General features: G+C 33.0%; 1 protein-coding gene and 1 long non-coding RNA gene across 4 annotated transcripts; one reads left to right on the forward strand and one right to left on the reverse strand.

Moving 5' to 3' along the window:
• The first annotated feature begins 1,174 nt into the window (after positions 1-1,174).
• LOC132049396 (fasciclin-like arabinogalactan protein 15) lies at positions 1,175-6,029 on the forward strand. Of its 3 annotated transcripts, none has more exons than XR_009413079.1 (3): positions 1,175-2,754; positions 4,587-4,698; positions 5,748-6,029. XR_009413079.1 is itself a non-coding variant. In XM_059440170.1 (2 exons), exons 1-2 carry the CDS (start codon positions 1,437-1,439, stop codon positions 4,646-4,648), a joined length of 1,380 nt encoding a protein of 459 aa, XP_059296153.1. In that variant the 5' UTR covers positions 1,175-1,436; the 3' UTR covers positions 4,649-5,100. The 3 variants fall into 3 exon arrangements, 1 of the variants encoding a protein (XP_059296153.1); XR_009413078.1 differs by lacking the exon at positions 5,748-6,029 and adding an exon at positions 4,815-5,100 and having other exon boundaries at positions 1,176-2,754; XM_059440170.1 differs by lacking the exon at positions 5,748-6,029 and having other exon boundaries at positions 4,587-5,100.
• On the reverse strand, positions 4,951-5,741 carry LOC132049397 (uncharacterized). Its single transcript, XR_009413080.1, has 2 exons — positions 5,314-5,741; positions 4,951-5,246 (listed from the first exon to the last, which is right to left on the reverse strand). It is a non-coding gene; the product is annotated as an uncharacterized LOC132049397 (long non-coding RNA).
• Positions 6,030-10,585: the final 4,556 nt, after the last annotated feature.

Here is a 10,585-nt window from a genome sequence, read left to right on the forward strand (position 1 = left end):
CTAAGTTAATACAATATTGATTATATCTCAATCCGAGGTGGATTTAGAATTTAGGTTTATGAGTTGTGAATATTAAATTAAGATATCAACTGATTTAGTGTAGATTATTTTATACATATTAATAGATTTATAACACATATATAAATTATGAGTCAAAATTACTGGCTGCTTTATATATAGCTGATTTATAACACATATATAAATTCAATAGTAAATTCTGCCCCTGCTTTAATTAGAAGTGAGTTGAAAAGTGGGATCAACTAAATGAATCTTTACTATTCATTTTGTTCCATGAGAATCCGTTTCATTCTACTATTTAGCAATCTAAGTTTTAATATTGTAAGTTCTTTACATATTAGCAATCTTAAGCTTTTTAATATTGTAAGTTCTTTATATATTTTACTTACGTACAGATTATTAAAAAAATCAAAAGACAATAAGTATTAGACTAAATATAAGTGAGGAAATGAGTGAACATAATCTTTTAATACCGTTTAAATAGAAAAAAATGATATTGAAATATTTTTAGATCTCTTATAAACAAATTTAAATTTACAAATAAATTTATGAAAATCTACAAAATCAATAGACCCGATATAAGCTCACCAACATTTTTATTAGTGTATTAAGCTCACTACACTTACCATGAATAAGGAACCAGATCAAATGCATTTATTAGTATAATCGTACTTACTCATATTTATTAAAAAAAATACTAACTCATATTTATTACCGAGGATTTAATGGTTTTGAGTGCTCATTTTAAAATCAATAAAAAAATCTATTGCTTTCAGTGGGATTCAAACTTGGCTCCTCCTTAAACAAAGCTAAAGCTACAACATTTTAAACAGAACACCACATTTTTTATTGTTTGCTGAGTACTATTTATTATTTTATATCGAAATTTTAATATTTTCTATATATCTACATAGGGTGTCCGTCACCGTTAATGAATGTTCGAGCACCAAAAAATAGTACATGGATCCGTCCCTGCATATATAATATCATTATCATTATCATAACCAACAAATAAAACTGAACTTTCCGGTTAGCTAGCCATTTCTATGTGCATAAAAACTTGAAGTCAAAGTTCCCAATTCCACTTACCGCCAGAAAAAGAAAAAAAAAACAAAAACAAATATATGTGTCTTCACTTGAGGCCAAAGTCTGCAATTCCAAATACACATGAGTGACAGAACAGAGAAAATAATAAAAACAGAAAATAACCCTTGACCCTCTCAATACTTTATTATTCCACCAAACAACTACTACTACTACATACCATACACTTCCCTTCTTTACTAACACAAAACCACAAACTCCCTCAATCCAACATAACACGTTGTTCTCTACCGACACTTTCAAGAACTAGAGAGAGAAACACAAAAAGAAAAAAAAAAATTACATTTAAGAGAGAGAAAGCTTGAGTTTTGGCCATGGATTCTCAGATCTATGGCGTTACCAATCTCTTTACCTTCAGTATCATACTGTTTTTCTCCATTACAAGTGCTACATTTCAAGAAAACCCAAATGGGGCAACCTTAAAATCCACAAATAATTCAACAACAGTACCACAAATCAATTCCAACTCCATTCTTGTTGCTCTTTTGGATTCTCACTACACTGAGTTATCTGAGCTTGTTGAAAAAGCACTTTTACTTCAAACACTTGAAGAAGCTGTTTCTAAACACAACATTACCATTTTTGCCCCTAAAAATGAAGCACTTGAACGTGATTTAGACCCTGAATTCAAGCGTTTCTTGCTTGAACCTGGAAATCTCAAGTCCTTACAAAATCTATTACTCTTTCACATGATACCCAAGCGCATTGTGTCCAAACACTGGCCAGCGCGTGTACACGCGACATTATGCAACGGAGACGAAAACAAAGTTCATATTGCAGAGAAGAATGGAGAGAAAATGATAAGCTCAGCTAAGATTATCAAACAAGATGATATTATCAAACCTGATGGAATTATTCACGGTATTGAACGTGTTTTGATACCCAAATCAGTTCAACAAGATTTCAACACACGGCGATCGCTCCGGTCAATCTCCGCTGTGCTGCCCGAAGGCGCACCAGAGGTTGACCCGAGAACTCACCGGTTGAAGAAACCCGCCCCCGTGCCAGCTGGCGCACCACCTGTGCTGCCAGTTTACGATGCATTGGCGCCGGGGCCATCTCTGGCCCCGGCCCCAGCACCTGGCCCGGGCGGACCCCACCATCATTTCGATGGTGAGAGTCAGGTTAAAGATTTTATTCAGACGCTCTTGCACTATGGTGGTTACAATGAATTAGCTGATATTCTAGTGAATTTAACTTCATTAGCAACAGAAATGGGGAAGTTAGTGTCAGAAGGGTATGTTTTAACTGTTCTGGCCCCCAATGATGAGGCTATGGCTAAGCTGACAACTGATCAGCTTAGCGAGCCAGGGGCGCCAGAACAGATAATGTATTACCATTTGATACCGGAGTATCAAACGGAAGAAAGTATGTATAATTCAGTGAGGAGATTTGGGAAAGTTAAGTATGATACATTGAGGTTACCACATAAAGTTGTGGCTGAAGAAGCTGATGGTTCGGTTAAATTCGGGGCAGGTGATGAAGGGTCAGCTTATTTGTTTGATCCTGATATTTATACTGATGGAAGGATCTCTGTACAAGGGATTGATGGTGTTTTGTTCCCTGTGGAGGAAATTAAGGTTGCTCCTGTAGCTGCCCCTGTTGCTAAGGTTGTTGCAAAGCCAAGAAGAGGTAAAGAAAATTCTCAACTTTTTTGCTGTTATCTAATTTTGGGGTTTTGATATGTCAGTGTAATTTTGTTTCTTTAATTGAATTCTTTTGATTGGTCAGCTATTATCAAGTTATTATCTTAGAAATTGTATAAACTGTGGATGGTTATGTCTGTATCATGTTTGATTATGGAGTTGTTGATTCTTGAAAATGGGAATCAACTGAGGTTTTTACGTTTTTAGTTGTAAAACCAGCAGTTTTTTAGGCAGTCTGCGGATTTTTTATTTAAATTGTGCTCTTTTGATGTTAAAAATTGAGTCTTTTGATGGATTTTGGTCTTTTCAAATTTTGCTCTTTGATGAATTCTGGTGATTATCACTAAGTTATACCTGATTTTTATAATTTTACTTGTGTAGGGAGTGTTAATTCTTTAAAAATGTCATTAAGGGTACTAAATGAGGTTTTTTACGTTTTCTTTTTTCTTATAGAATTTACTCTTTTGATGCTAAAAATTGTGTCATTCGTATGAGTTGTGGTGATTTTCACAAAGTGCTGCTTGTTTTTTTAACTGATAAGTATTGAATTCTTGATTCTCAAAAACATAGCTGAAAATTGGGATAAAATGAGGTCTCTATCATTCTGTTTCTTGAATTTATTACTAGGTTAGAAATTGTGTCTTTATTAGTATTTTTGGTGATCATGAAAATTGTGGAGTTTTGATGGTTGGTACAAAAGGACATGGCATTAGGCCTTTCTTGAGGCCACTTGGTTCCAGCTTTTTCCAGTGAATTACTTGCACTTAGAACCTAAGCTACGTATCTAACTTTTGCACATGATTCAACGGTTCATCTTTATTAAATTTCCTTAATGTTGTGGAAGTCTACAATTAAGCTGTATATGTAAGTTAAGATTTCATTGTTCATCATTTTTCTATTGATTAATTAGTTTCACAGGTAGTTGACATGGGAAGTAAGTATATGCATATTATGTAGACACTGCCAAAGTAGTTTTAGCATATAGTTGGTATAGAATCTGTCGGTGAGCTAAAATGGGGGGGGGGGGGGTTTGGGGTTTGTTCTTTTCTTGATGTGACGATTATCCAAAAAATCATTCAATGGAGTAAGTTTTTAACTTTTAGTTTGGGAACTTTAGCAGTTGAATTATGAGAAAGGGTATTCTTGATCATGAGTCAGGTTAGGTAAAACCTATCTCGAGACTGGAATGATTATGATTGATTGAACACTTAATCACTAAGCCAAAACAGTTTTGGATATGATAAACCCTTAATCACTTAGGCATAATGGTTATGATTATTGTGTTTGACCCTTAATCACTAAGCCAAATCTTTACCAAAGTCTCGGTGGTAGAATTATCTGCACTTTTGCTTATGGAATGTTCTAAGTATCCAATAGAACAATCGAGGTGCGTGTAAGTTGATTCGGACACTACTGTTCAGATTTGTTAACATATCTATGGTGTGACTGTGTGGCATAATGCTAAAAGTCCATATCAGCACCAATGAAACATAGCTGTATACTCAATGATTATTCTTAACTTCAATGTAGAGACATCAAAACCACCAGCCTGTTTGTTGACTAACACTTAGCCCCACCTGCTCTTTTATTTTATCTTAAACTTTCATGATCAGCTGTCATCAATTGTTATCTCCTAGTTTAACATAATTTTATACAGTTGACATTAACATTCACTTCATTCCATCAATTTTCTACCTTCTTTTTTTAATTTAAAATGTACTAAAGTTCTAATCTTTTTCCAACCTTCTTTACTTAATCAAGCTATTTTCCTTGTGAGTTGTCTAACATTTTTGCCAACATTTTCTTTGTGTCTTGCAGGAAAGTTGATGGAAGTAGTATGTGGTACATTGGGGTCATATGCTTTTGCTAGTTGTCATTAAAATTTGTATACTGAGGAACTTCTGAAGATAAAGAATTGAAAGAAAGAATGGTGAGTGTCTCAAAATATGTGTATTATGTATTGTTAGTCTACTTAGAAAAAATAATTGGGGGCCATAAAAAAATAAAATAAAAAATATTGACAACATTTTGCTGAATAAATGGCAGTTCTTAGGAGGGCTTTTGTTGATGGTGATCATAGCATAAAAACATAAAAGGGAAAAGGAGGAGAAAAGTGCTTGGCATTGAAGTAGAAAACAGACTCCAAAAAAGCAGAGAAGGCAGAATATCTTTTGTCTTACTATTTTGTGATAAATACTGTAATTACCTATCAATTTTTTCATTTGTATTTAAGTTTGTTTCTGCCGACAGTGTTTGTATCAAGAAATTGTACCCCAAAAAGGAAAAAAAAAAAAAAAAAGAATAATTCTGCAAAAGCATCATCTTTTTTGTACTCTAATGTGTCACGGGTGGTTTGCTTATTGTCACTTTTTTGATGCTATAGCTTGTGAATTAACTATACCTTCTTACATTTCTTTTAATATAATATAATGAATGTGCTTTGTATTTTAGTGTGTGGGTTCTAAACCACTCATCTTTCTTAAAGCAGTATGTAAAGGGAACGATATTTTTAAAAACAAGAGTCCTTTTAAGTAATGGTTTTTACTGGAGGTAGTGTTGGTTGGGTGTATTATACTTAGTGAAGTCAACATAGGTTTGATGTCATAGTATTTTCAAGGGAGTTCCCCTCTTCACTAAGGAAAGAATTTATTGGCGTTGTTTGCACCAAGAAAATGAATACAATAAGATGTGTTTTGCATATAAGCGCTTCTAAAAAAATATAGTTAAGGTGATATGTATTCTTATTTTACATTGACTTTATAGCTAGTGTCTAGTAACGTCCCGAAGAATGAAACTTGCTAGTCATAAAACTACGAGTAAATTTTAGAGTACCCCCTAAACTATTAATGATTGAGTATACCTCCTTCACCTTTTGAATAGGAACGATAACCCTTTCATGCAATTCAATTTACACTATTCATTTTTTAAAGGAAATGATAATCTCCTTATTTAATATCCAATATGTTCATTGTTTGTTAGGTGGTACCTTCTAGAATGGTGTAAAGACATGTTGGTCAGATACATTCTAGTGACAAGTTATAAAAGCAAGGAAAAAGAGATGGGGTTGTATTTTTCGAAGATATCTGTGATTTAAATTGCAAGTGTAGGTGTTCAAAGACAGAATAACAGGACATATGCTTGAATTATTGTATTGTGAGATATGCCATTGTGTTCCTTCTGGAATTTTTGGGAAAAATGGCAAGTAACAAGAAGAACTCTAAGAGGGAGCTAAAATTCCCTTGAAATTTACTTCAAAAATTATTTTTTCTCGAGAAAGAAATATCAAACACAAAGATAGAAGCACAAAGCCTTCTTTGAATTCTTTATGACGTCCAATCTGTTGTATGATTGTTAAGAAATAACATGAAGGGGTATAATTTCCCAACCCATAAAGATTAAGGGGGTAACTTAGATTGCCCAAGAGGGTTACTGTTCATAAGCCCCGTTAAAGGTTAAGGGGCTAAACTGAATTTTACTTTAAAATTACAACTAATAAAGTTGACAAAAGAGAGTAAGATTAACCATATATTATATATTAACGACATTCTCATGCAAAATACTTTGCGTGTTAGGACTTAGCTTTGACATTTGTGGGAAAAAATCACCTCTCTAGTTTTCTAGGGATTTTTTTTTTTTTTTTTAAAATTCGAAAGAAACAAGTTATATTAAAACTTATTAAACATTGTACAAGGAACAATAGACTCAAAGGCGTAGGGGTGTTAAACATACTTATTCGTTTATATCTAGAGTTTTAAATGTCCAAATCCCCCCCAAAAATAATGGAAAGATTCGTGAGAAGTTACAGATTGTAAGTAACTATCTAATTTGCTGAAAAATTTGTTAACTTATACCAATTTAAACATAATTGTGGCGTCTTCTCGAACTTTTGAAAGTTGATGGTCTAGAACCTAATTTCACCAATGTTACGGGATATATTTCCAAAATGGATATTGTGTATTAACCATATTTGATCAACCGAACATTTTATTAATTTTCCAACCGAACATCGTGTATTAACCATTACTATACAACCTTATAAAGAAAGAGAGACGGAAGAGGACAATTTCAATAATTGGAACACAATAAGTAAAAAACTAAACCAACGGACCGGCATTTATTTGTTGGGAAGTCCCATTTTATATGTATGTCTTTTGATGGTGATTAGGTTAATGATTATTGACATCAAAGTGGGAAGGAAACTGAGCTGGTCTTCATATGAAATTATTTGACTATAAAGATAATAATTTAATTTTTGACATCAAATGGACAATAATTACATGTTAATAAGTTATTCGGAAAAGGCTCAAATGTGCCATCCAACTATCGGAAATGGCTCATTTATGCCACTCGTCAATAGTTTGGCTCATTTATGCCATCGAACTATAGGAAATGACTCATTTATGCCATCGAACTATAGGAAATGGCTCATTTATGCCACTCATCAATATTTTGACTCATTTATGCCATCATTGTTATCAAAATGACTCATCCATGCCATTTTTATTAGCGCCGGTTTTATAATACCAGATATGACACGTGGCCTTCAATTAGAGGTCTATGTCGTTTAATTAAACCAGCCCAATTTTAAATACCAAATTAATAAAAAATCCGACCCATACACCTCACCCACCCACAACCATAATCTAGTTGGAGGCCACGTCATATATGGTATTGTAAAACCAACTTTAATGAAATATGGCATGGATGAGTCATTTTTATTAACGGGCGATGGCATAAATGAGTCAAACTATTGATGAATAAGATAAATGCTCCATTTCCATAGTTCAATTCAAGATAAATGAGTCTTTCCTATAAATATTATAAAACGGTACCAAACTATCGATTTAACGACATAAAATGAGCCATTTATAATGGATGGATATTTGAGCTTTTTCCATAAGTTATTTTGACCTGATTTATCTAAAAACATATGCACTGTTAATTATTGTACAGAAGTTAAACTATAAAAATAATTAAGTGATGTGGGGGTCAATTAAGGGCAATTGAACAAGAGGGCATTGACTTTACTCATTTTATCTTTGATTGGAATCAAGAAGAATTGTTATACCGAACATTTTATCATTTCATGTGCCTTGGAACGTTCCGCGGATCTTAGAGCAGCAAAATATTAGTTTATGGAGTAGTAAATATATCTTACTTTCTTTCTACATACATATTTATTTTTATATTTAGTCATTAAATAAAAAAATCTGATAGAGAAGGAATACGCGAGAGAGAGAGAGAGAGATCCACCTTTGTAGGCTGTAGCCATTGTTTCAAGTTCCTTTTAGCCATTACTTTAAATTAGCATCTACCCAATGTGAATTTAGATTCTTTGTGAGAGTCAATTTGACTAATATGAACTTCAATTGAAAGAAAATTAATTCATAAATTAAACATTTTTTTTTAAAAGAAATAGATGCATGAAAACTATCAAAAGTAAAGAAAATATTTATTATAGTATTAAAGAAACAATTTTGATCATTTAGTCAAAACAAAAATTGCTGATAACTATCATTTTTGAATGGAAGAGTTAATATAACGTCAGCAACTTAACAAATGATATTAAAACAGCAATAACGAATAAAAGAAACTTATACTTTGCTCTAATAATTTTAAAATTGGATAACTAAGTAGCATCTTGTTGAATTCATGCAACAAAATATAAGCTCACTGATATGATTTATCTCCTTTAAGGACCCAGATATCATGCAAAGGCCTTCAAGTATGTCTACCACTTTAGTCTGATCCCCACTAAAGCATATTTGTATTGTATGTGATTCATGTGACAATATTTAAGGCATTAAATTTCGAGCAATCAGTACAAAAAACAAAGAAATGGAGACAGACAAATTTTGTCACTGAATAGCAAAAATTATCGCTGATTAAGGATGGATTATCAAAGAAATCAGTTAGCTAAGAGTTATTTAGGAATAACTTAGCAAAGAATTTCATAGCTAATTCATGTTATTTTTAACAGTAAATGAAGAGGTTTCCCTAGGCTATCTGCAGTAAACACTACTCCAAATATTCAACAACAGGGATGATTGATTGTATTTAATGAACCGAAATAGAGAAATTACAAGAGGGAAATAAGCAATGAAACAGCAGCAAAAAAGGAGGACGAGAAACACAGAATCTCCTTAGCACAAAATTCACATAGCCTAATGAGAGTGATACCCTTTACTAATGGTCATTGGAACTTATGTCCCTATCTGGTCTTTAAATTTTGCCCCTCATAACAAATAACTCTTTCGCAGGACATAAGTTTATATTTTCGTATCTTAATATCTCACAAGTTATGCCTCTCATGACTTTTGCCCTAAAGAACTTATGCCAAGTTCCCCACTAGGCATAAGTTTAAGGGAAAAGGACATATATGGCTGGTCGGCCATAAATAATCCCACCCTCTAGCCCAATTTTTCCCAAACCCAAAATGTAGCAATTAAACTAATCCCATCCATTAGCCAAAACTTAAATAAGACAATTTTCAAATAAAAACCCAAACACAAAAATGCTTGAGGAGATTTTTATATATAATATGTGTCATTTGTGTATAAAATATGTATAAGACTATCCGTAATATATAGAACCGTATAAAATATGAATCACTAAAGTATGTATCATTTTTGTATATAATATGTATCATTTGTGTATATAATGTGTATCAGCACAGTGCAACTGCCCTTTAAAGAATAGAAAATTGTATTATTTTTGTATATAATATGTATCATTTTTGTATAGCAAGTGTATATATAATTCCAGCATGTGTATATAAACTGTATCAGTCTTGTATAAAAAGTGTACCATACGTATAAAAAATGTATTATAGAAACCGTATCATTGTGGTATATAATATGTATCACTATTTTATATGTTAAAAATAAATATCATATCATTATTGTATAATATGTGTCTTATGTATAATTAACGTATAATTTATTTACAATAAATATATGATTAATTTCAGCATATGTATATAAAATGTATAATTCTTGTATATAAAGTGTATATATAATTCCAACATATGTATATATGTTGTAGCAACCCTTTAGTGGCGACTTAGCCGCCAGAAAAAGTCTTTTTTTTTTTTAAGCGCCTGGGCTGTTGGGCCGGCCAGCCTTGGCATTATTTTGGGCCGATCGGCCATTTTTTGGCATTATTTTGGGCCAAACGGACACCTAGTGGAATTAAGCCCAAATAGTGATTAAATGTGGGATTAGTTTGGCTGAGTGGACACACAGAGTCTTTTTCCCTAAGTTTAATTGCCAATGGACAAAAATTAAAGACCAGCCCATTTGAAGGACAAATCGTGCAACTTCCTCTTTCCGATTTATCGTCTGGATCCAAGACGAAGTCCAATAACAATTTGATGGGCCATTTTATCATTGGGCTCTTGCTTAAATGCGGGCAATTTGCAGGGTTGTCCTTCGCTAGGGGTGGTTTTTAATTTTTGGCCCTCAAATTGGTGGTCTTTAATTTTTGCCCTTCGCTAAAAATCTCTTGGTTTCGGGTTAACTCCCGTTCAGTCAAAAATTTTAAAAAAATTTGCAAGGTAGAGTTTGGATTCGCAAGGCAGAATTTTGGCCTGAAGGCAGAGCTTTGCATGGGCAGAGTTTTGAGGCAAAACTCTACCTTGCGAATCCAAACATTTGTCTTGCAAAAATTCCTTCTTTGTTTTTACTGAACTGGGGTTCGAATCCAGAACCTCGAGGTATAAGACAAAAGGCAGAGGATAAAATTAAAGACAAAAATTAAAGACCACCCCAAATGAAGGACAATCCGTGCAAAAAAAGAAGCTTAAATGCTCCCTAGGT

Source organism: Lycium ferocissimum, chromosome 3 (assembly GCF_029784015.1).
Source record: "Lycium ferocissimum isolate CSIRO_LF1 chromosome 3, AGI_CSIRO_Lferr_CH_V1, whole genome shotgun sequence".
Taxonomy (NCBI): domain Eukaryota; kingdom Viridiplantae; phylum Streptophyta; class Magnoliopsida; order Solanales; family Solanaceae; genus Lycium; species Lycium ferocissimum.